This window comes from Symphalangus syndactylus, chromosome 1 (genome assembly GCF_028878055.3).
Source record: "Symphalangus syndactylus isolate Jambi chromosome 1, NHGRI_mSymSyn1-v2.1_pri, whole genome shotgun sequence".
Taxonomy (NCBI): Eukaryota; Metazoa; Chordata; class Mammalia; order Primates; family Hylobatidae; genus Symphalangus; species Symphalangus syndactylus.
In genome coordinates, this window is record NC_072423.2 from 108282668 (window position 1) to 108306093 (window position 23426).

The window sequence follows — 23426 nt, forward strand, 5'->3', positions numbered from 1 at the left end:
AATCTTCACTAAAACACAGGCTGTAGAATAATATATGTGGTTTGTTAACGTTTTGGTAAAAAATAATAGGTAACTAAGGCATGAATACCAAAAACTGTGAATGACAACGTTAAGAATGGTTTTTTTCTTGGAAGTACGTTTATAGGTGTTTTTTTTTTCCTTTGAGTCTTGTTTTCCAAGATTTTGTTTTAAGCATGTATTGTATTGCTAAATATTACTAGAAATACAGGAGAGGGCTAAAGTTCATAAACGGTCGAAATACACTGTTTGTCTATAGTAAGTCGATATTCTCCCAGTTGCACATTATTAAGTATTCTTAACTGTCCACTATAAATTATTGATTGTTAGACTTTTGAACTTGTAACTGTAATCAAGGCCATTTTAAAACTTGGAATTGAACTCTGGAATCTGTCTTTCTTCTTCATGGAAAGACAAAATTGCTGAAGGGATGCTTACAGGCTTTTTATTTTTTATTTTATTTATTTTTATTTTTATTTTTTTTGAGACAAGGTCTGACTTTGTTGCCCAGGCTGGAGTTCAGTAAAGTGATCATGGCTCACTGAAGCCTTGTGCTCCTAGGCTCAAGCAATCCTCTCACCTCAGCATCCCGAGTAGCTGGGATTACTGATGTGCAGCACCACACCCAGCTAATTTTTATTTTTGTAGAGACAAGGTCAATCTATGCTATCCAATCTGGTCTTGAACTCTCTGCCTCAAGCGGTCATCCTGCCTCAGCCTCTCCAAGTGCTGGGATTACAGATATGAGACCCTGTGCCTGGCTGAGGCCTTTTAAACTATACAAATAAACTTTTTTAAACTTCTCAAGTGCACTTTTTTTTTTTTTTTGTGGAGACAAAGTCTTACTCTGTCCCCCAGCCTGGAGTGCAGTGGCGCGATGCCGGCTCACTGCAATCTCTGCCTCCCTGGTTCAAGCAATTCTTGTGCCTCACCCTCTAGAGTACCTGGGATTACAGGCGCATGCCACCACCTTGCCTAGATAATTTTTTGTATTTTTGATAGAGACGGAGTTTCACCATGTTGGCCAGGCTGGTCTTGAACTCCTGACCTCAGGTGATCTGCCCACCTCAGCTTCCTAAATTGCTGGGATTACAGGCATGAGCCACTGTGCCTGGCCCTAAGTGCACTTTTAATACATTTATTAAAAGATAAATTGAGCACATAATCTATACCAAATACTATTCTATAAGACAGGTCTACAAAAATGAACATGCTGTTCCTGTGCCTGGGGAACATGCAGAAGTGATTTCACTTTATGTTTTTTTTTTTTTTTTCTTGAGACGGTCTCGCTCTGTCACCCAGACTGGAGTGCAGTGGTACTATCTCGGCTTGCTGCAACCTCCGCCTCCTGGGTTCAAGCAATTCTCATGCCTCAGCCTCCCGAGTAACTGGGTTTACAGGCATGCACTGCCTCAGCCAGCTAATTTTTTATTTTTTTATTTTTTTGAGACAGTCTTGCTCTGTCGCCCAGGCTGGAGTGCAGTGGTGCCATCTCGGCTCACTGCAACCTCTGCCTCCCGGGTTCAAGCGATTCTCCTGTCTCAGTCTCCCAAGTAGCTGGGATTACAGGCGCGTGCCACCACGCCCAGCCAACTTTTTTTGTATTTTTAGTAGAGACGGGGTTTCACCGTGTTAGCCAGGATGGTCTTGATCTCCTGACCTCAGGTGATCCACCCCCCTCAGCCTCCCAAAGCGCTGGGATTACAGACATGAGCCACTGCGCCCGGCCGAATTTTTGTGTTTTTTTTTTAGTAGAGACAGGGTTTCACCACGTTGGCCAGTCTGGTCTCGAACTCCTGGCCCCAAGTGATCCACTGGCCTCGGCCTTGCAAAGTGCTGGGATTACAGGCATGACCCACCACTCCCGGCATTACGTTCTCATTTTAGAGGTGAAGAAACAGATCTGAGAGGTTACATCAACTGATCAGACAACATCAAGCTGATAATGAGAGGCAGAAGACTTAGGACTCCTATTCTGGTCTTAGGAGCAAAGGTCCTGTTGTTTCTCCCACCTCATAACATTGCCCTTCTTGTCAGACTTTCAAAATACATTTTAAAATGTGTCCCATGGATAATAAAATACTTGAAAATTATCCTTAAGTTGAAACTTTTTCTTATCTTACCAAAGTAAATGAATGATTCAAGGATATTGGGACATTGTGTCATCTGAACAACATACACATGCTGATAATTTATGTTTTTTGTCATTTGATTTTCAGTGGATTATTTATGAAAGTAATTTTGAACTCCTGCCAAAATGGTTGGCCTTTTTTTTTTTTTTTAAACCTTGTCAAATTTTTATATGGTGTCTCCAATGCAGATAGGACTTTTGGAAATAAATGTTCTTTCTCTGAATTTTTTTTTTTGTGGGGGAGGGTGTTTTCTAGACCTTTTGCTCACATGAGCCATTCTTGGTTTATTCCAGCTTGCCAACACTTGGTGTCACATGTGAGCCTCCCACATGTATTCACTCTCCATTCCAGCTCTGTGATTGAACTCTGCTCTTATTGACTAGGGGGCAGTTGGGCAGGCATGCTTCATTCCTGGAATTGACAGTCATTCCTAATGTGAGTAAAGGGGAACATCAGTGAGACATCTTTAAACATATGAAAGCATTTGGTTTTAAAATGGAAGAACTGTCAGGTACTATTAGTGCCTGAGCCTTTGCAGCAGTTTGTTTGATAGGTACAAGAGAACTGATATGCCTGTTTTCTCCAGTTCTCTTTATCTTCCTTTAGTAGTTCTATTTGAATGTTTTCTATCTATTCGTACTCATTTTTACTCCTTCTGACCCTTCTTTTCTATTTGCCCCTTCTCTGCCTTGTTCTTCTTTTTCAGTTTTGAATATACTAACACTGAATCAGCACTTCTAAAGCCCTTCCTTCTCCCACTGGCTTCACTTGGCTTTCAGACATAATGAGGAGACTGGCTTTTCGAGGCGCTGGTTGTGCTCTGGTAAAGCTGGTAAATTACTGATTATCTACACCCTTTCCCTTTTCTGTCCTTCCTTGAGTTTTTCCTTCCACCTTTCTTAAATTTTTGTTATCCTTTCCATAAAGATTCCCTCCCTATGTTCATCAAATTCACTTGTGTCTTTGTCATAGATTGTTTAAAAGGGATTGGTCCTTAATTCCTTTATCTTAATGAATTGAGCCCTGTTGATCAGCTTTTTATAAAAGGAACAAAAATCAGCAAAACTTGGCTAAGTTTTGGCTAATCCTTTTGACGCTTTTAATTACTTTTAGCCAACTTCAAACTAATAATACTGTATAACAAACCGAAGCCTAGAGTAAGGAACATCATCGTGGTAGATTTTGTTTTAAACACCACGTGGACTTTAGTTTGGAAAAAGAGATCTGAGACTTCTCTTTTTCCTTAATTGCCCACCAGGATTTTCAAATGTGATTCTTTTGCTCCTTCTTTCTGTTTCCTGGAGATCCCCAAATTTTCTTTCCATACTGCTGGCAACCAGTGTTCTCCTGTTCTAATCATTCAGCCGCTGGCGTCGTAGTGTCCTGAAATTCAGTGTTTCCATGTGCCTTACAATTATGAGGTACTCTAGTTCTATGAGGTTCCTCATAATTGTAAGGCACATGGAAAAGCAGATGAGATGCTGACTCAAGAAGTGAATACCTTGGGGCCTCTGAACCCCAGGCCTGCCTGACTACCTCAGGGGCTGAAGGATCTACCCCTTCAGTGTTGATGAGTGAAACTGGGATCTTTTTTTTTCTTTTAGCTTTAGAAAAAGGCCTTTGATGGGCGGATCACGAGGTCAAGAGATCGAGACCATCCTAGCCAACATGGTGAAACCCCGTCTCTACTAACAATACAAAAATTAGCTGGGTGTGGTGGCACACGCCTTAGTCCCAGATACTCTGGAGGCTGAGGCAGGAGAATCGCTTGAAACTGGGAGGCGGAGGTTGCAGTGAGCAGAGATCGTGCCACTGTACTCCAGCCTGGTGACAGAGCGAGACGCCATCTAAAAAAAGAAAGAAAAAGGCCTTTCAAATCACAATATATTGTTTGATAGTGTTGTTAGATTGTATTGCAATATAAGCATTGCAGGACTTTCTTGGGTATATACTATCTGTAGCAGATCATTTCAGTGGTTGCATTTCTTGTGTTGTAAATAGAGTTATAGTTAAAAGTGTTATAGTTAAATAGAGTAGGTGTTATAGTTAAATAGAGTATGTCATATCACTAAAAGGTGATTAGTTTGAATTGACAGAAGAGTTTCAAAGGATAGTTTGTACCTCTGTCTAGGTATAGCAAGTCTCATTAAGTGTTTTCCAGGAATATGTCTTGTGGATCCTGCTTTAATGAATGGAGAACATTCATTTTCAGGGTATTAATTTTAGAGTACATCTAAGATGCTAGAAGGTTAATTGTCATCTGTCCCCTTACCTTTTTGCACTACTCATTTGTCCTAAGCTCTGCTTCTTGCTCTTTTCCACGTGATGGCCCACCTAGCAAATGATCATAATTGTAAGGCACATGGAGAAGCAGATGAGGTGCTGACTCCAGAAGTGAATACCTTGGAGCCTCTATACCCCAGGCCTGCCTGATTGCCTCATGAGCTGAAGGCTTAATACCTTCAGCACACTAATGTACTACTACATGTAGGTTGGGAAACTCTATAGTCTAGGGCAAATTTGGAGCCAGAAGTTGAGTCACTCAAGATTGGTGATATACAAATGAGTATGCTTTTGTTGAATTTGTCCCATCAAAATTGAAAGTATAGCATTCTGGTAAGTGAAAGACTAAAACAAGGAAGTCCAGGGTTTAAAAAAAAACACACACACACACAAAAACTTATAGCTAGTTAAACTACAACACGTTAAAATATCCTCCTAAGTGAGCCAGGAGTTTGGTAGCAGGTGTCCAGCTGAAGACTTGGTGACAGAGTCTATTTAAATGTAAGAACATGGCTAATTATTTCTTATAGAAGAAGTTGGATTCCATGGGTTCCAAGAGAAGAAGAGCTACCTCCCCTTCCAGCAGTGTCAGCGGGGACTTTGATGATGGGCACCATTCTGTGTCAACACCAGGCCCAAGCAGGAAAAGGAGGAGACTTTCCAATCTTCCAACTGTAGATCCTGTGAGTAACTTGGATTACATTGTTTCTGCCTGCTTTTCCCACAATTCCCCTATCTTCCCTTTAATGGTAAAATTGTTACGATGCAAGGCATCTCCACTTTTTTAAGATTCTCTTGATTGATAGTCTTTTCTTTTATGAACATTATGTATTCAGCTAAGTCTTAGAGTAATAGTGTGATCTTATGAATAATTTCGGTATGTTACATCATATATTAATTCAGCAAATAACTGTGTGACTATCGCATGACAAGCACTGTTCTCATGGTTGGGATATAGCCATGTGGGAAACAAGCCCATGTTCCACATGGAACTTAGATTCCAGGCGGGGGAAGTAGAATGTAAACAAGTAAACAAATAAATAATAATGTATGCTCAGCTAGTAATAAGTGCTAAGAAGAAAATTTTGGGTGATTTGGACTGTTTTGGCCTGAATCCCCTGGAAGAGAGTTCCAGACAGAGAGAACCAGTGCAGAGGGGCTGGGTCAGGGATGAGTTTTGTGTGTCTTGGTTACAGAGCAGTAGATGGTCAGGAAGGAGAAGGAAACTGGCAAGCTCCACCCATTCAGAGTGTGTAGGGCCCACACAAGCAATATTTGGAGTTTAGATTTTATTCTCTGTGAAGTGATAAACCCTTCTGTTGGATGGCTTTAAGCAAGAGAGTGATGAATTGATTTAGTTTAAAAGAAAAAAAACCCTTCAGTTGGATGACTTTAAGCAAGAAAGTGATGAACTGATATAGTTTAAAAGACAAAATCACCAGGAGCATAGATCTGATGAAAGATACCAAAAAGTTAGTCAACTCAATTGTTTGAAAGGAGACATATTGTCAGCATATTTCAGACTTTTGCATGTTTGGTAATATTGAGAGTCATCATTTTTCTTCTCTACTTGCCTTTTATTGAAGAATAGGAAATAATTCTTATGTCTACACTGGCTTTCTGTTCACTTTTTTAGTGATTTTTTCCTCCTTTGCTAATGTGTAGATTGCCGTGTGCCATGAACTCTATAATACCATCCGAGACTATAAGGATGAACAGGGCAGACTTCTCTGCGAGCTCTTCATTAGGGCACCAAAGCGAAGGTGAGTTGGAAGTACATCAGTACAGTTGGGGGGCATTTGGTCCAGAGTTCATGTGTATTAAAGTGTTTGGAAATTGAGCTTTTTGTTGGCGAGAATGGCTTAAATGATACTGGGGTCCAATTTTAGTCTTTAGTAGTCAAGCTGTAGTGAAGCTTTTTTTAAATTAAAAATCTGTTGAGCCAGGCACAGTAACATGCACCTATAATCCCAGCTACTTGATTTTTTGAGCCAGGCACAGGAGCATGCACTTGTAATCCCAGCTACGTGAGAGACTGAGGCAAGAGAATTGCTTGATCCAAGGAATTTGACACCAGCCTGGGCAACATAATGAGACCCCGTCTCTTAAAAACAAAAACAAAAAAAATGACCTATGCAGAAAGATCTCTTGAGGCCAAGAATTTGAGACCAGCCTGGGCAACATAGTGAGACCCATCTCTACAAAAAATTTTTTAAAAAATTAGCCAGGTGTGGTGGTGCTCACCTATAGACCCAGCTACTAGGGAGGCTGGGGTGGGAGGATTGTTTGAGCCTGGGAGTTTGAGGCTGCAGTGAGCCATGAGTGTCACTGCACTCCAACCTGGGTGATGGAGCAAGAGCTTGCCTAAAAATAAATATTTAAAAAAGAGTACTGACCGGGCACAGTGGCTCATGCCTGTAATCCCACCACTTTGGGAGGTCTATAGGTGGACAAATCACCTGAGGCCAGGAGTTCGAGACCAGCCTGGCCAACATGGCGAAACCCTGTCTGTACTAAAAAATACAAAAATTAGCCAGGCGCAAGGCCGGGTGCAGTGGCTCATTCCTGTAATCCCCACACTTTGGGAGGCCAAGGCGGGTGGATCACCTGAGGTCAAGAGTTCGAGACCAGCCTGGCCAACATGGTGAAACCCCGTCTCTACTAAAAATACAAAAATTAGCCGGGCTTGGTGGCGGGTGCCTGCTAAAGAAATACAAAGCCTGAGTAAACCTATAACTAGTAAGGAGACTGAATCAGTAATAAGAAATCTCCCACAAAGAAAAGCCGTAGACTGATAGCTTCACTGATGAATTCTAACCAGACATTTCTTTAGCAGGTTGTGTGTTTCTAGGAAATCATCCATTTCTTCTAGTTTATCTAATTTGTTGGCATACATGTTTTCCTAGAACTCTCATAATCCTTTTTATTTTTGTGGCATTGGTTGTAATGTCTCCTCTTTATGATTTTAGTTATTTGCATCTCGTTTCTCCCTTCCTTCTTCCCTCCCTCCTTCCTTCTTTCTATCTTTCTTTGAGACAGGATCTTGCTTTGGCACCCAGGCTGGAGGGCAGTGGCAATCACAGTTCAGTGCAGACTCAACTTCCTGGACTCAAGCAGTCCTCTCACCTGCATGCCACCATACCCAGCTAATATATATGTTATATATATGTGTGTATGTATATAGTAAACACATAAAATATATATATTGTATATACAACGTGTATTTTTTATTTATATACGTAAAAATATGCTGGATTCTTACCTAACACTACATACATATTAAAAAATATGTATGTAGTGTTAGGTAAGGAGATATATATATATTTTTTTATTTTATTTTATTTTATTTTTTTTGTAGAGACAGGGTTTCCCTGTGTTGCCCAGGCTGGTCTCAAACTCCTGGGCTCAAGTGATCCTTCTACCTTGGCCTCCTGAAGTGCTAGGATCACAAGTGTGAGCCACCACACCCAGCCTCTCTCTCTCTTTTTTTTTTTTTTTTTTTGAGATGGAGTTTCGCACCAGGCTGGAGTGCAGTGGTGTGATTTCGATCGCAGCTCACCGCACCCTCCATTTCCCAGGTTCAAGCGATTCTCCTGCCCCAGCCTCCCGAGTAGCTGGGATTACAGGCATGTGCCACCACGCCGAGCTAATTTTGTATTTTTAGTAGAAACGGGGTTTCTCTATGTTGGTCAGGCTGGTCTCAAACTCCCGACCTTAGGTGATCTGCCCACCTTGGCCTCCCAAAGTGCTGGGATTACAGGCATGAGCCACCGTGCTCAGCTCTTTCTTTCTTAATCTAGCTAAGGGTTTACCAATTTTGTTGATCTTTTGAAAAAACCAACTGATTGTTTTTTTTTTGAGACAGTGTCTTGCTCTGTTGCCCAGGCTGGAGTGCAGTGGCGTGATCATGGCTTATTGCAGCCTCTGCCTTCCAGGTTCTAGCGATTCTTATGCTTCAGCCTCCCAGGTAGCTGGGATTACAGGCGTGTGCCACCATGCCTGGCTAATTTTTGTATTTTTAGTAGAGATAGGGTTTCACTTTGTTGCCCAGGCTGGTCTTAAACTCTTGACCTCAAGTGATCTGTCCACCTCATCCTCCCAAAGTGCTGGGATTACAGGCATGAACTACAGCACTGGCCCTCCTTTCTATTTATTATCTACTGCTAGCTTTGGGTTTATTTTGCTCTTCTTTTCTCTAATTCCTTGAGACTGAAGCTTTTTTTTTTTTTTTTTGAGATGGAGTCCGGCTCTGTTGCCCAGGCTGGAGTGCAGTGGCACAGTCTTGGCTCACTGCAACTTCCACCTCCTGGGTTCAAGCGATTCTCCTGCCTCAGCCTCTCGAGTAGGTGGGATTACAGGCATACACCACTATGCCTGGCTAATTTTTTTTGTACTTTTAGTAGAGACGGAGTTTTGCCATATTCGCCAGGCTGGTCTCAAACTCCTGAGCTCAGGTGATCCACCCGCCTCAGCCTCCCAAAGTACTGGGATTACAGGCATGAGCCACCGCACCTGGCCAAGAGTGAAGCATATTTTTTAAATTACGTAATTTTTTTGTTTCATTTTGTTTTTTAATACCTGGTTCACACAGGCAGTATAAAAATTAATAGTTCTTATGGCTGGGCGCGGTGGCTCATGCCTGTAATCCCATCACTTTGGGAGGCCGAGGCGGGTGGATCACTTGAGGTCAGGAGTTCAAGACCAGCCTGGCCAACATGGTGAAACCCTGTCTCTACTAAAAATGCAAAAATTAGCCAGGCGTGGTGGTGGGTGCCTGTAATCCCAGCTACTTGGGAGGCTGAGGTGGGAGAATTGCTTGAACCCGGGAGGCGGAGGTTGCAGTGAGCTGAGATCGCACCATTGCACTCCAGCCTGGACAATAAGAGCAAAACTCTGTCTCAAAAAAATTAAAAATTAATAAAAAAAATTAATAGCTGTTAAGACAGTATTGAGGTTGTCACAGTGATAGTTAAAAGGGATCAGTTTTTTTAAATTACACAGAGAGGCATCTTGCACATACCTTCCTATGGAAGGTATGTTCCCCTAACTCAAACATCTTTCCTCTCTTGCTCTCAAAATATAATCACTATTCTCTTCAAAACTCTGGCAATTGGCCAGGTGTGGTGGCTCATGCCTGTAATCCCAACACTTTGGGAGGCCGAGACAGGTGGATCACCTGAGTGCAGGAGTTTGAGACCAGCCTGACCAACATGGAGAAAGCCCATCTCTACTAAAAATACAAAATTAGCTGGGCGTGATGGCATGCGCCTATAATCTCAGCTACTCGGGAGGCTGAGGCAGGAGAATCACTTGAACCCAGGAGGCAGAGGTTGCGGTGTGCGGAGATCACGCCATTGCACTCCAGCATGGGCAACAAGAGTGAAACTCTGACTCAAAAAAAAAAAAAAAAAAAAGCCAAAGAAAAACCCTCTGGGAATTGAAGTTATTTGTTCTGAAAACGTATATGAGTGTGTTAGTCAGAAAACTGGTCCCCAAATATTTCCACATTCTAATCCCTGAAACCTGTGAATATATTGTGTTACATGGCAGAGGGGAATTAAGTTTGCTAATCAGCTGATCTTGAATTGGAGTGGTTATCCTGGATTATCCATGTGGGTCCAGTGTAATCACAGGGGTCCTTAAATGGGGAAGAGAGAGACAAGTTCAGTCAGAGATTTGAAGATGCTATACTGCTGGCTTTGAAGATGGAGGAAGGAGACTACAAGCCAAGGGATGCAGGTGAGCTCTAGAAGCTGAAAAAGGCAAGGAAACCTTTTTCGCTAGATGCTCTGTACTAGAATATCCAGAGGGCATGCAGCCCTGCTAATACCTTGATTTTAGACCAGTGAGACCCATTTGGACTTCTGACCTCTAGAACTAACATAATAAATGGGTTTTGTTTTAAGCCCTGAAGTTTGTGGTAATTTGTTACAGCAGCTGTAGAAAGCTGTGAGTTAACTAAAGATTTAGATTCTTTCATGATTGTTGATGCTACAGTGGGTAGCTACCAAGTTCTAAGTTGAACTGGAGGCAAATTTCTCACCTCAACGAGTGAGCCACTGAGTGCAGCATCATCATCCTGAATTAGGAGAGCCCTGTAAGTTAGCAAATTAGCCATGGCCAAAAAGGAAGCATTGTTTTTAAAATGAGGTAACCGTCTCCATATTTGAGTTGGTTTGTCAATAATAGTCTTCTGAGAGTTGTTATTTAATTAGCATAAAGTAGTAAAAGCATGTATTTATTGTTTGCCACATTCTAGACACAATACCAAGCATTTTCCCGATCATATCTTATTTAAAATTCTGAGTTATCACAGTTTATAGGTGAGAACTTGCACAAGTTCTTGTAACTACTAAAAGATAACTGGTGTTTAGACTAAAGTCGTTCTAACTCCAAAGCCTGTACTGTTAACCATTATGTGGTATAGAGTAGCAGCATCATGCTGAAGTATACAGAACAACTTTTATAGAAGATACCGTCCCTCTGCTGCCTCCTTTTCGCCAGCAGGCTAGTGCTGAGGGGCAGAGGATACACACCTTGGGTGCTGGACCACTGTCATGTTACAACCTCGAAGATAATGGTGCCTTTTTTTCTGACGCTCCTCTGTGGAATGTGTGTTTTTTCTCAAGTACTTATGAGAATTAGTATTCCTCAGAGCTACACAATTTGTGAATACCTTTTTGATACTTTGTTTCAGTTACTGTATTAGTCTGCTTTGTGCTGGGACATCCAAATCAACAATGGCTGAAACAAAAGAGAAATTTCTCTTGTGTAAAAGTCTTGTTCTGTGAAGTTGTCAAGGTACAAGTATTAGCCAACTGTATTCTGCAGTCTTTGTGGTATCACCCTTGCCTGCATGTTCTGAGATGACTCACTACCACAACTACCTTCCAGCCAGTATGGAAAAAGAATGAATGTTAAGGACATGACTTGGATATGACACACTTCAGCTCTCATATTGGCTAGAACCTAGCTGCAGTGAGGCTGGAGAATAAATATGGTCTTTAAGGTTTTGTTTTGTTTTCCTTAGAGATGAGGTTTTGCCATGTCACATAGGCTGGAATGCAGGCTACTCACAAGCACCATCTTTGCACACTGCAGCCTTGACCTCCTGGACTCAAGCAGTCCTCCCTCAACCGCCCAAGTAGCTGGGACTACAGGCATGCAACACCATGCTGGTTGAGAATACAGTCTTTAGTAGCCATGCAGCAGCTTAGAATGCTGTCATCCTGAGAAGAAGGGAGAATGGGGTAGGGAGTAGCCGGCAGGCTCTCTGCACACCGGGGCTAGTGTTTCTCGTCATTCTGATTAAAACTTTGCATTTTGGTTACTTTGCAGCCATATGCCAGACTGCCCTCACCTATTGTTGAAAGAGAAAAGTTGTTTTGAAAGAACATACAATATAATCCTGTTTATGTTAAATTTGGTTTGTGTGTACATGTGCCTATAGAGAAGTCTGGAAGAATGTCTATAAAAATACAAATGGTGCTATTTATTCTGGATTATAAGGATGATTCTTACTTTTGATGGTTTTCTGTATGTTTGATTTCCGAAAAAATTAGTACTGTTAGAAATTAGAAGTATTTCATTTTGAAATGGGGGGACCCTGTTTTGACCATATGACATAGAGTGAGAGGTTGGGATCTTGATTTTTCTTTTGTCTTTGTGGTAATTCTAAAAATGTTTGTGAGGAACCTTGTAGCAGTGATTCTGGGGGATAGTGTCCTTTGTAGGCACCTGTCCTCATTGAATTCTCAATTGTCTACAGATAATCCCCTTAGCTTGAGACACTGCTAGGGTCCTGCCTCAGCAAGGAGCACTGGACTGTGGGTCCAGTAGGCCCAGATGGAGAGGACCATCTTGGATATTAAGTTATCAAAGCCTTAATGTTTGCTGTGAGAAGGTTCCTTGATACCACAGACAGCATCAGTATTCTTTCTGCTTTTTCTCTGATTTCTCAATATTCTGATTTTTTTGGTTGAAAAAAGTTCCCATGTAAGTGGACCTGCACAGTTCAGTGGTCAACTGTACTGTGTTAACATTCACTTCCTGATTTTGATGGTTGAGTTGTGGTCCTTGTTTGTGAGAAACAAACACTAAATTATCAGGTGTGATGGGGCATCATGTCAGAGCTTATTCAAATGGTTCAGAAAAAAAGTACTATTTTTGCAACTTTTATGTCAGAATACAAGTTAAAAAATAATTTAAATGTACATAATAAAAGAATGGCTATAAGCTGTCAGCTAAGGTTCCAAGAGAGATTTTAGCCTTAATCGCCATGATGTTATTTGTAATAACTTAGCTCTTACACATCTAGAATGGGGCTGAATACCTACCCCGTGGGAGAATTGAGAAAATAGTCACATCGTTTTTCAGTAGGTTTACTTGTCTCCTGGAACTTCATTTGAAGAAAGCCAGAAAAAATACTAAACATCCATGAACCCTAAACCCAAGAAGTTACTTTGGGAACTTAAGAAATTGTCATTAAAATTACTTAAGGAATTAAAGAAGGAAATTGCTTAATTATTTTAAGAAATTTTGTCATTATAATTACCTCAAAAGTTTCTTGTGTGTTCCTCACTACCCCTCTCCTGCAAAGTATAACTACTAAGCCAAATTTTGTATTTCTTAGTCCCATGCTTTTTTTTTTTTTTTCAAGAGTTTGGTTGTGTTTAGATGTATCTGATGTCCATTCATCTTTGTTAAGCTAAGTAAGCCAAGGGCTCATCTTCCTCCTTTGTAATTTTAGTAATTGGTATTGTAGCAGCATTTATGACAGGCATTTGATAGTACTTGGCAGAAAAAATTTATGTGGTCACTTACTGAAGAAAGAGTCTGTTTTGTAAGTTTATAAAGAGTGTTGAGACATATCTCTGTTTTCACACTTTTGAGCACTATGAAAGGTAAGTCATCTTCATTTATAAAGGATACCATTGACATAGGTTTAGCGTTGGTGCCCTAAACATTAAATATTTAGCATATAAAAGACCATCACAGGTGTTAATTTAGGTTTTTATATCATTAACATATGTTTTGAAAAGGGAATGAATGTGCATCTTGCTTTTCTTATTCTCTTTTAGTTCTAATAATGTGAGTTTGATGACAGATTTTTTTTTTTTTTTTTTTTTAGTAAGCTTCAAAGTCCATGAAAGATTCTAATATGCTCTGTCACTTGGAATGTTGAACATTACCATCAATAGTTTTGAAATAAAACTTTTTGTAAACTTCAGATTAATATCTCCTTTAAAAAATTTAAATTATAACAGAAATCAACCAGACTATTATGAAGTGGTTTCTCAGCCCATTGACTTGATGAAAATACAACAGAAACTAAAAATGGAAGAGTATGATGATGTTAATTTGCTGACTGCTGACTTCCAGCTTCTTTTTAACAATGCAAAGGCCTATTATAAGGTAAGACATTATGAAATTTGGAAAGATACCGATTGGAAGATACCAATTTGATAATTGGCTTCTTAATATTTATAAACCTGGCAGGTGAGTAGTAGTTTCTTTTTCTGGCTTGAGTTCACATTTGTCTTATTCGTAAAGAGACAACATTCATATGATTTTTATTTCTTATTTATTTACGTATTTTAATTTATTATCTTTTGAGACAGGGTCTTGCTCTGTTACACAGGCTGGAGTGCAGTGGTGAGATCTTGGCTCACGGCAACCTCTGCCTCCCAGGTTTAAGCAATCCTCCCACCTCAGCCTTCTGAGTAGCTGGCACTGCAGGCATGTGCCACCATGCCCAGCTAATTTTTGCATGTTTTGTAGAGACCAGGGTTTCACCATGTTGAATTGTCCTTAACCATGTTAAGGACACAAGTTATGTCCTTAACATTTCACCAAGAAACAAGAGCCCAGGCTGGTCTTGAACTTCTGGGCTCAAGCAATCTGCCTGCCTTGGCCTCCCAAAGTGCAGGGATATGGGCGTGAGCCACTGTGCCCAACCCACATTCATGTGATTATGAACTATTCTTATTTCTCTGTCTGCTCACATCTTTTGCCCATTTTTCTCTTGGTTTGTTAGTCATTTTCATATTTCTGGAATTTTTTTTTTCTTTTTTTTTTTAGAGACAGAGTCTCCCTATGTTACTCAGGCTGATCTCAAACTCCTGGCCTCAAGTGATCCTCCTGCCTCAGCCTTGTGAGTAGCTGGGACTACAGACATGAGCCACCACTCCTGGCTTTAGAAATTTTTTTTTTGAGACAAAGTCTATTGCCCAGGCTGGAGTGCAGTGGCACGATCTCAGCTCACTGCAGCCTCTTCTTCCCAGGTTCAAGTGATTCTTCTGCCTCAGCCTCCTGAGTAGCTGGGTTTACAGGTGCCCACCACCACGCCCGGCTAATTTTTATATTTTTAGTAGAGATGGGATTTTACCATGTTGGCCAGGCTAGTCTTGAACTCCTGACCTCAAGTGATCCACCCACCTTGGCCTCCCAAAGTGCTGGGACAACAGGCATGAGCGACCATGCCAGGCCATAGAAATTTTTTAATTATTGTGGATACTAAAGCTTTTTTGATTATATGTGTTTTAGTTTTTTTATATTTTTGTATTTGATTTTGTGTGTTTCAAATATCTTCTCCCACTGTGTGCATATCTTTTCACCTTTCATGGTATTTTTTGATGAACAGAAATGTTTTATTTTAGTATAATCAAATTGATCAATCTTCAAATTGGGTTTATTTGTATCTTGTTTCAGAGATTCCTCTTGCCCAAGATATTCTTCTATTAATATGCTTTTCTTAAAGATTTATAGTTTTGTCTTTCATATAAGCCTTTAATGCAGCTGGGATTGATTTTTGTCTTTTATAAGGTAGGAATAAATGCAGCTGGGATTGATTTTTGTCTTTTATAAGGTAGGAATAAATGCAGCTGGGATTGATTTTTGTCTTTTATAAGGTAGGAATAAATGCAGCTGGGATTGATTTTTGTCGTTTATAAGGTAGGAATCAATTTTTTTCCCACAGGTGTAACCAACACTATTCTCTCTCTGCATTTGTTCGCAGTCATTGCTGTCATCATTTCCGTGTATTCATGGATCTGTTTCTGTCCTTTTATTCTGTTCCATAGGCCAGTTTATCTGTTACTAGGCCATTCTATTTCTATCTTAATTACTTCGGCTTTATAATTTTTTTTTTTTTTTTTGAGACATGATCTCCCTTGTTGCCCAGGCTGGAGTGCGGTGGTGTGATCTTGGCTCACTACAGCCCTTGTCTCCTGGGCTCAAGCAATCTTCCTACCTTAGCCTCCTGATTAGCTGGGACTGCAGGTGCGCACCATTACACATGGCTAATTTTTTGTATTTTTGATAGAGACAGGATTTCACCATCTTGCCCAGGCTAGTCTTAAACTCCTGGGCTCAAGCGATCGACCCACCTCAGCCTCCCAAGTGCTGGGATTACAGGCATGAACCACCATGCCCAGCTTGTTTTATACTTTTTTTTCTGGTTAGAAAGTAGGTTAATTATACTTGACCCTTTGCCTTTTTTTTTTTTTTTTTTTTTGAGACAGAGTCTGGCTCTGTTGCCCAGGCTGGAGTGCAGTGGCATGATCTCGGCTCACTGCAAGCTCTGTCTTCCAGGTTCACGCCATTCTCCTGCCTCAGCCTCCCGAGTAGCTGGGATTACAGGCACCCACCATCATGCCCGGCTAATTTTTGTATTTTTACGGGGTTTTGCCATGTTGGCCAGGCTGGTCCTGAACTCCTGACCTCAGGTGATCTGCCTGCCTCGGCCTCCCAAAAGTCCTAGGATTACAGGCGTGAGCCACCATGCCCGGCCTTAAATATTTTTAAGAGATGAGGTCTCACTAAGTTGCCAAGGCCAGACTCAAACTCCTGGACTCAAGCAGTCATCCCACCTCAGCCTACCAGGTAGCTAGGACTGCAGGTGCACACCACCTTGCTCAGTTTATTTCACTCTTCAGTACCTTTTGTTATTTTTTTCCTCTATGCCTTCTTTTGATTTCATTTTTTTCAAAACTTTTTTCCTCTTATTACCTCTAAAATTTGGAAATTGTAACACCTATGGATAATCTTTTAGTTCTTATCTAAGAAGTTTTAATATGCATCATTAACTTATCAAAGCCAGAAGCTAATCAGGATCTTAATCCTCCAAACAATACAAAAACTTTAGAATAATTCAACTCTGATCACTCTTTTCCTTATTTATAATGCTGGTGCTGTGTACTTTAGTTCTTTTGTGGCGATTTTTGAATCTCATAGAGCAGTGGTCCCCAAGCTTTTTGGCACCAGGGACCAGTTTTGTGGAAGACAATTTTTCCATGGACAGCAGTGGATGTAGGGGGCAGGGTCAGGATGAAACTCTTCCTTCTCATGTCATCAGGCATTAGATTCTTATAAGGAGCTCACAGCCTAGATCTCTTGCATGCTCAGTTCACAATAGGGTTCACACTCATATGAGAATCTAATGCCACTGCTGATGTGACAGGAGGAGCTCAGGTGATAATGCTGTCTTGCCTGCTGCTCACTTCCTTCTATGCAGCCCGGTTCCAAACAGGCCATGGACTGGTAGCTGTTCGTGGCCTGGGGGTTGGGGACCCCTGCCATAAAATACTATTCAGCCAGGCATGATGGCTCATGCCTATAATCCCAGCGCTTTGGGAGGTTGAGACAGGAGGATTGCTTGAAGCCAAGAGTGTGAAACCAGCCTAGGCAGTGTACTAAGATCCCATCTCTACAAAAAAAAAAAAATTGTTTTAATTGGCTGAGCATGGTGGCATGTACCCGTAGTCCCAGCTACCTGAGGGGCTGAGGTGGAAGGATCATTTGAGCCCAAGAGTTCAAGGCTGCAATGTGCTATGATCATGCCACTGCACTCCAGCCTGGGCAACAGTGAGATCCTGTCTTTAAAAACAATAATAATAATAATAATAATAATAATAATAATAATAATATTGATTTATAGAGTCAGTACCATTCATTATTACTACTTTCTTTATTCTTCATTCCATTTTGCTGTTGAGAAGTCATCCGCCAGTATGATTGTTGTTCCTTTAAAGGTTATGTGTCTTGTCTTTTCTGGCCATCTTTAGTATCTTTTTCTCTTTTGTATTTTATAGTTTCATTGTGATATATTTAGATGTGGATATCTTTATAGAATTTGCAAGTAGTAATGCTTCATAAATCTTAGATTGGTGTTTCTCATCATCTTTTTTTTAGCCGTGTCTTTGCATTTTGCCTTTGCCCTGTTCTTGTAGAAACTCTGATTGGGTGTTATATTAGACTTCCCACAGGTCTCCATTTCTCTTAACTTTTCATATTTCCTGCCTTTGTGTCTGTGTTGCCTTTTTGTGTGTGTGTGTGTGTGTGATAGAGTCTGGCTGTGATGCCCAGGCTGGAGTGCAGTGGTGTGATCTTGGCTCACTGCTTCCTCTGCCTCCTGGGTTGAAGCGATTCTCCTGCCTCAGCCTCTGAGTAGCTGGGATTACAGGCACCTGCCACCATGCCCGGCTAATTTTTGTATTTTAGTAGAGACAGGGTTTCACCATGTTGGCCAGGCTGGTCTTGAACTCCTGACCTCAGGTGATCCTCTCGCCTCAGCCTCCCAAAGTGCTGGGATTACAGGCGTGAGCCACCGCGCCCAGCGTCTGTGTTGCATTTTAGATAATCTTTTTTTTTTTTTTTTTTTTTTAGTTCTTTCTGTTTTCTTGGTGAAATCTCTTAGATTAGTTAAATATAAATTTAGTATTTGCATTTTAATTTTTCTACATATAGGAAGTAGCGTCTTTTTTAGAGTCTGTAGGACTTTACTCATTGTTTTCAAACTCATTGTTTCTTTAAACTTTTTTTTTTTTTTTTTGAGACGGAGACTCGCTCTTGCCCAGGCTGGAGTGCAGTGGCGCGATCTCGGCTCACTGCAGGCTCCGCCCCCCGGGGTTCACGCCATTCTCCTGCCTCAGCCTCCCGAGTAGCTGGGACTACAGGTGCCCGCCAACTCGCCTGGCTAATGTTTTGTATTTTTAGTAGAGACGGGGTTTCACCGTGGTCTCGATCTCCTGACCTCATGATCCGCCCACCTCGGCCTCCCAAAATGCTGGGATTACAGGCGTGAGCCACCGTGCCCGGCCCTTTTTTTTTTTCTTAAAGAGAGAAAGTCTTGCTCTGTCACCCAGGCTGGAGTGCACTGGCTATTCACAGGCACAGTTGTAGCTCACTGCAGCCTTAAACTCCTGGGCTTAAGTGATCCTCCTGCCTCAGCCACCTAAGTAGCTAGGACTACAGGTGTGTGCCACCATGCCCAACTTTTCTTTTTTTTTTGAGACGGTGTCTCGCTTTGTCACCCAGGCTGGAGTTCAGTGGCGCGATTTTGGCTCACTGCAAGCTCCGCCTCCCCAGTTCACACCATTCTCCTGCCTCAGCCTCCCAAGCAGCTGGGACTACAGGCACCTGCCACCACACCCAGCTCATTTTTTTGTATTTTCAGTAGAGACGAGGTTTCACTGTGTTAGCCAGGATGGTCTCAATCTCCTGACCTCGTGATCCCCCTGCTTCAGCCTCCCAAAGTGCTGGGATTACAGGCGTGAGCCACCGTGCCTGGCCACCATGCCCAACTTTTAAACATTTTTAACACACCTGTTTTTTATTCTATGGTAGATTATTCTGATAATCTAATATTTGAATTCCAATATCTAATACATATATTTGTTGTCACTGTCATTTTTTCTAGCTTTCTCTTGTGATTCTTTGATTCTTATGTGCCTCATGATTTTTTTACTATGGGCTCATATTTCTTGGAACTTTATCTGTAGAGATCATTGGAGCATTAAATTGAAGTTAGTTTCATCCAGAAATGATTTGTTGCTTGTCCAGGATGAGTGGCTTGTCTTTATTAAGGCTAACTTATGATGAAGAGTTCTCAGAGATTCATTTCATGCGTCTCCTCTCCTCTCAGTGCCATGGTTTGAGATAGGCGTGAGTTTAGATAGGTAGAGGTTGAGATGGGCAGTCGTCCTTGCTCCCTGGCAGTGCAGAAACTGATTTGAGTTCCCACTAACAGTGCAGCCGTGGCCTTTGGATTCCCAGCTTCTGGTAGACCCTGACCTTTGTCTTCCCTCCTTGCTGCCCAGAGAAGCTTTGGAAATGAAAGCTTGGTTTTATCACAAATAAATGCCCTCAAAGTGAACATTTGACTTAAGTGTTGTGGGTTTTCGTCTGGGTTCCTGCTTTTACTCCTTTAATTTTATGAACATCCTTACTTCCTATTGGCATCCCATGTATGCATTTTTAAAGTTTTATTTTATTTTTTAAACATTGCATCCAACGTTGTTTTTACTAGAAGGTTTCAGTCAAGAGTTTATTATGCCCACTATACTTCATGAGCAGACATTTTGAAACAAGGTATTAAAGAATTTCAAACTAGAAGTATTAATAACATCAGAACCGTCATTAGCTTCTATCCTTTAAATCAAATCTCTTTAAGTTGTCTTTCTTAGTGTATTAGTAATAAGTAGTTTTTTGGGGTTTTTTGGGTTTTTTTTTTTTTTTTTAAGACAGAGTTTTGCTCTGTCACCAGGCTGGAGTGCAGTGGCGCAATCTCGGCTCACTGTAACCTCTGCCTCTCTGGTTCAAGTGATTCTCCTGCCTCAGCCTCCCGAGTAGTTGGGAACACAGGCACGTACCACCACGCCCAGCTAATTTTTGTATTTTTAGTAGAGACGGGGTTTCACCATGTTGGCCAGGATGGTCTCGATCTCTTGACCTCATGATCCGCCTGCCTTGGCCTCCCAAAGTGCTGGGATTACAGGCGTGAGCCACCGCACCCGGTCATAATTAGTTTTAATTTAGCAAATCATTTGTCTTCTGCCTCAAGTCTTTCTGTAATGAGATAAGACATAAATAATTTGATTTCAGAATGTCTTTAAAACATACACTTCATTTTTTGGAAACAGGATTTAGACCCATATATGTTTTAATCATGAGGATGTTAAAATTTGTAATAGAATTTTTGGTCTTTGCTGAAACAGTTGCTTTAAAAGTAGCAACTAATTTCCAGTACATTACTAAAGTGATTTTTTTTTTTGTCTTTGCTAACATACAGCCAGATTCTCCTGAATATAAAGCCGCTTGCAAACTCTGGGATTTGTACCTTCGAACAAGAAATGAGTTTGTTCAGAAAGGAGAAGCAGATGACGAAGATGATGATGAAGATGGGCAAGACAATCAGGGCACAGTGACTGAAGGAGTAAGTATGTAGCTGGAACTTGTGATGGATGGGCTCTTGGAAGGCAGAGAGGGCCCCTGCTTGTGATTCCCTCTGGGCTGTTTTGGGCAACTAGAATTCCTGTGCAATTGTATTAGTAACTGGGAGGATAAAAGGACATTCAGCCAGAGAGCCCCACTCCATTTTTAAGGGATCCTAGGATATCCTGGACAACGTGTGCCATGCGTGGTGATTTTTCATGAATTGTACTTACATTAGTGCATATTTCCTGCTCAGTTTTAAAGAGAATCTTGATATTATCAAGGATTAGTCCAGTATTGCTACATTGAGACATCATGTAAGGAAAGGCAGTGTTGTGATTAGAAGTTGGAATGTAATCACCTTAGTGAGGAATATTTCTGTAGGTTAGAATGGTTACTGTTCCTAGAACATACCAGGTATATTTCTGCCTCTGGAATTTTGCAGTTGTTCTTCTGCGTAGAAAATACTTCCTTTGGCTTTTCCCGTGACTGGCTCTTTTTTATTGTTCTAACACCATCTAAAATGGTGTCTACTGAGACAGGACTTTCCTGACCACCCTATCTCCATTGTTTGCTCCGCCTTCCTCCTTTTCAGCCGCTACCCCACCCTGTCATCACAGGATTGTCTTCAGTTTTTATAATGTCACTATATGTGAAATAACATACTAGTTTACATGTTTTTCTGTCTTCCCCCAAGTAGAATGATAGCTCCTAAGCAGGTATCTTCTTGTTCGTTTATTCCTCATATCTGCACTATACCTGACATGTAGGTGCTGATAAATATTTACTAAATAAAGACACGTGCTTCATGGCCAGGCGTGGTGGCTCACACCTGTAATCCCAGCACTTTGGGAGGCCAAGGCGGGAGGATCACTTGAGGTTAGGAGTTCAAGAACAGCCTGGCCAACACGGTAAAACCCCGTCTCTACCAAAAATACAAAAATTAGCTAGGCATGGTGGCACATGCCTGTAATCCCAGCTACTCAGGAGGCTGAGGCAGGATAATCGCTTGAACCCGGGAGGTGGAGGGTTCAGTGAGCCGAGATGGCGCCACTGTACTCCAGACTGGGCGACAGAGTGAGACTCCATCTCAAAAAAAAAAATGAAAGACAGAAAATAAAAAGACATATTTGAAAAGAGAAAAAAGAATAGTAGAGGGGATCACAACTCTTTTCTACAGCTAAATTGTAAGAAGTACAATGCAGAATATTCCCCTTCTGTAACTTATCTACATAGGCCTTTTGCTGGAATACAGAGAAGCAGTGATGGGTGAATTTCTCAAAAATATAATTACTTCTTAGAGTCTCAAAATACAGTTCCTAGTCAGGTGCTGTGGCTCACCCCTGTAATCCCAGCACTTTGGGAGGCCAAGGCAGGCAGATCACCTGAGGTCAGGAGTTTGAGACCAGCCTGGCCAACATGGTGAAACCCCATTTCTACTAAAAATACAAAAATCAGCTGGGCATGGTGGTGGGCACCTGTAGTCCCTGCTACTCGGGAGGCTGAGGCAGGAGAATCGCTTGAACAACCAGGAGGCAGAGGTTGCAGTGAGCTGAGATCATGCCACTGTACTCCAGCCTGGGTGGTAGAATGAGACGCTGTCTCCAAAAAAAAAAATCTCTCTATATAGATAGATAGACAGATATACACAAAATATATATATATACATATATATGTGTAGTTCGTATAAATTATATTTTATATGTATAAAATTTTATATTTTATATATGATATGTAAATATATGTATATAGTTTCTCAGCACCTTGTCAATTTCTTTTAGTAGTTAAGTGATTGTAACTAGATAGAAGGCTAAAAATAGGAATTTCCTGGAATTTTACTCTCTGATATGAATACAGGAGAAACAGCCCATGCTTTCTTCGGTAGAACACTGCTTGCAGAGGCGCCACCCTTAGTGTAGACCTTCAGGGCTCTAGTCGAAAAATTAAAATGCCTCTATTTAGGACTTGCCCATATTTCTGTAATGCATAATTGATGAGAAATTGGGAGGGTCTTGTACATTCACATTTATACCTCCCACGCCTCTTTCAAATTTTGTTTTTTTGAGACAGTGTCTTGCTCTTTGGCCCAGGCTGCAGTGCAATGGCACGATCACAGCTCACTGCAACCTCCACCTCTTGGATTCAAACGATTCTTCTGCCTCAGCCTCCTGAGTAGCTGCGATTGCAGATGCCTGTCACCACACCAGCTAATTTTCGTATTTTTAGTATAGATGAGGTTTCGCCACGTTGGCCAGACTGGTCTCGAACTCTTGACCTCAGGTGATCCTCCCACTTCACCTTCCCAAAGTGCTTGGGATTACAGGCATGAGCCACCATGCCAGACCCCAAGACTCATTTTATAACTCAATGATTCTCATGGAGGGAGAAGAAATTTTCAGGTTTCTAATTTTTAAATCAAGGATGATTTTCTTGGGTCTGGTGCAGTGGCTCACACCTGCAATCCCAACACTTTAGGAAGCTGAGACTGGAGGATCGCTTGAGCCCAAGTGTTTAAGACCAGCCTGGGCAATGTAGTGAGACACTCATGTCTACAAAAAGTAAAAAAATTAGCCAAGCATAGTGGTACACATCTGTGGTCCCAGCTACTTGAAAAACTGATGTGGGAGGATTCCTAGAGCCCTGGAGTTTGAGGCTGCAGTGAGCCATGGTCACACCACTTCACTCCAACCTGGGCAACAGAGTGGGGAGAAAAAAAAGTGTTGGACCTTAAAATTGAGACTATACTAAATAAAAAGAGCTTCTGTTGGATTAGGACAGAAT

General features: G+C 41.3%; 1 protein-coding gene across 50 annotated transcripts in view; it reads left to right on the plus strand.

Moving 5' to 3' along the window:
* Window positions 1-23426, plus strand: part of PBRM1 (polybromo 1) — a 142681-nt gene that overhangs the window by 1316 nt on the left and 117939 nt on the right. For 18 of the 50 annotated variants that reach the window (XM_055274012.2, XM_055274020.2, XM_063645866.1 and 15 more), the window contains 6 exons: window positions 2444-2585; window positions 2857-2982; window positions 4964-5116; window positions 6099-6196; window positions 13700-13847; window positions 20503-20646. In XM_055274012.2, coding sequence (XP_055129987.1) covers window positions 2935-2982; window positions 4964-5116; window positions 6099-6196; window positions 13700-13847; window positions 20503-20646 — 591 coding nt within the window. In that variant the 5' untranslated portion in view covers window positions 2444-2585; window positions 2857-2934. The remainder of the gene's footprint in view (window positions 1-2443; window positions 2586-2856; window positions 2983-4963; window positions 5117-6098; window positions 6197-13699; window positions 13848-20502; window positions 20647-23426) is intronic. The other 32 variants (XM_055273970.2, XM_055273903.2, XM_055273901.2 and 29 more) reach the window with 5 other exon arrangements.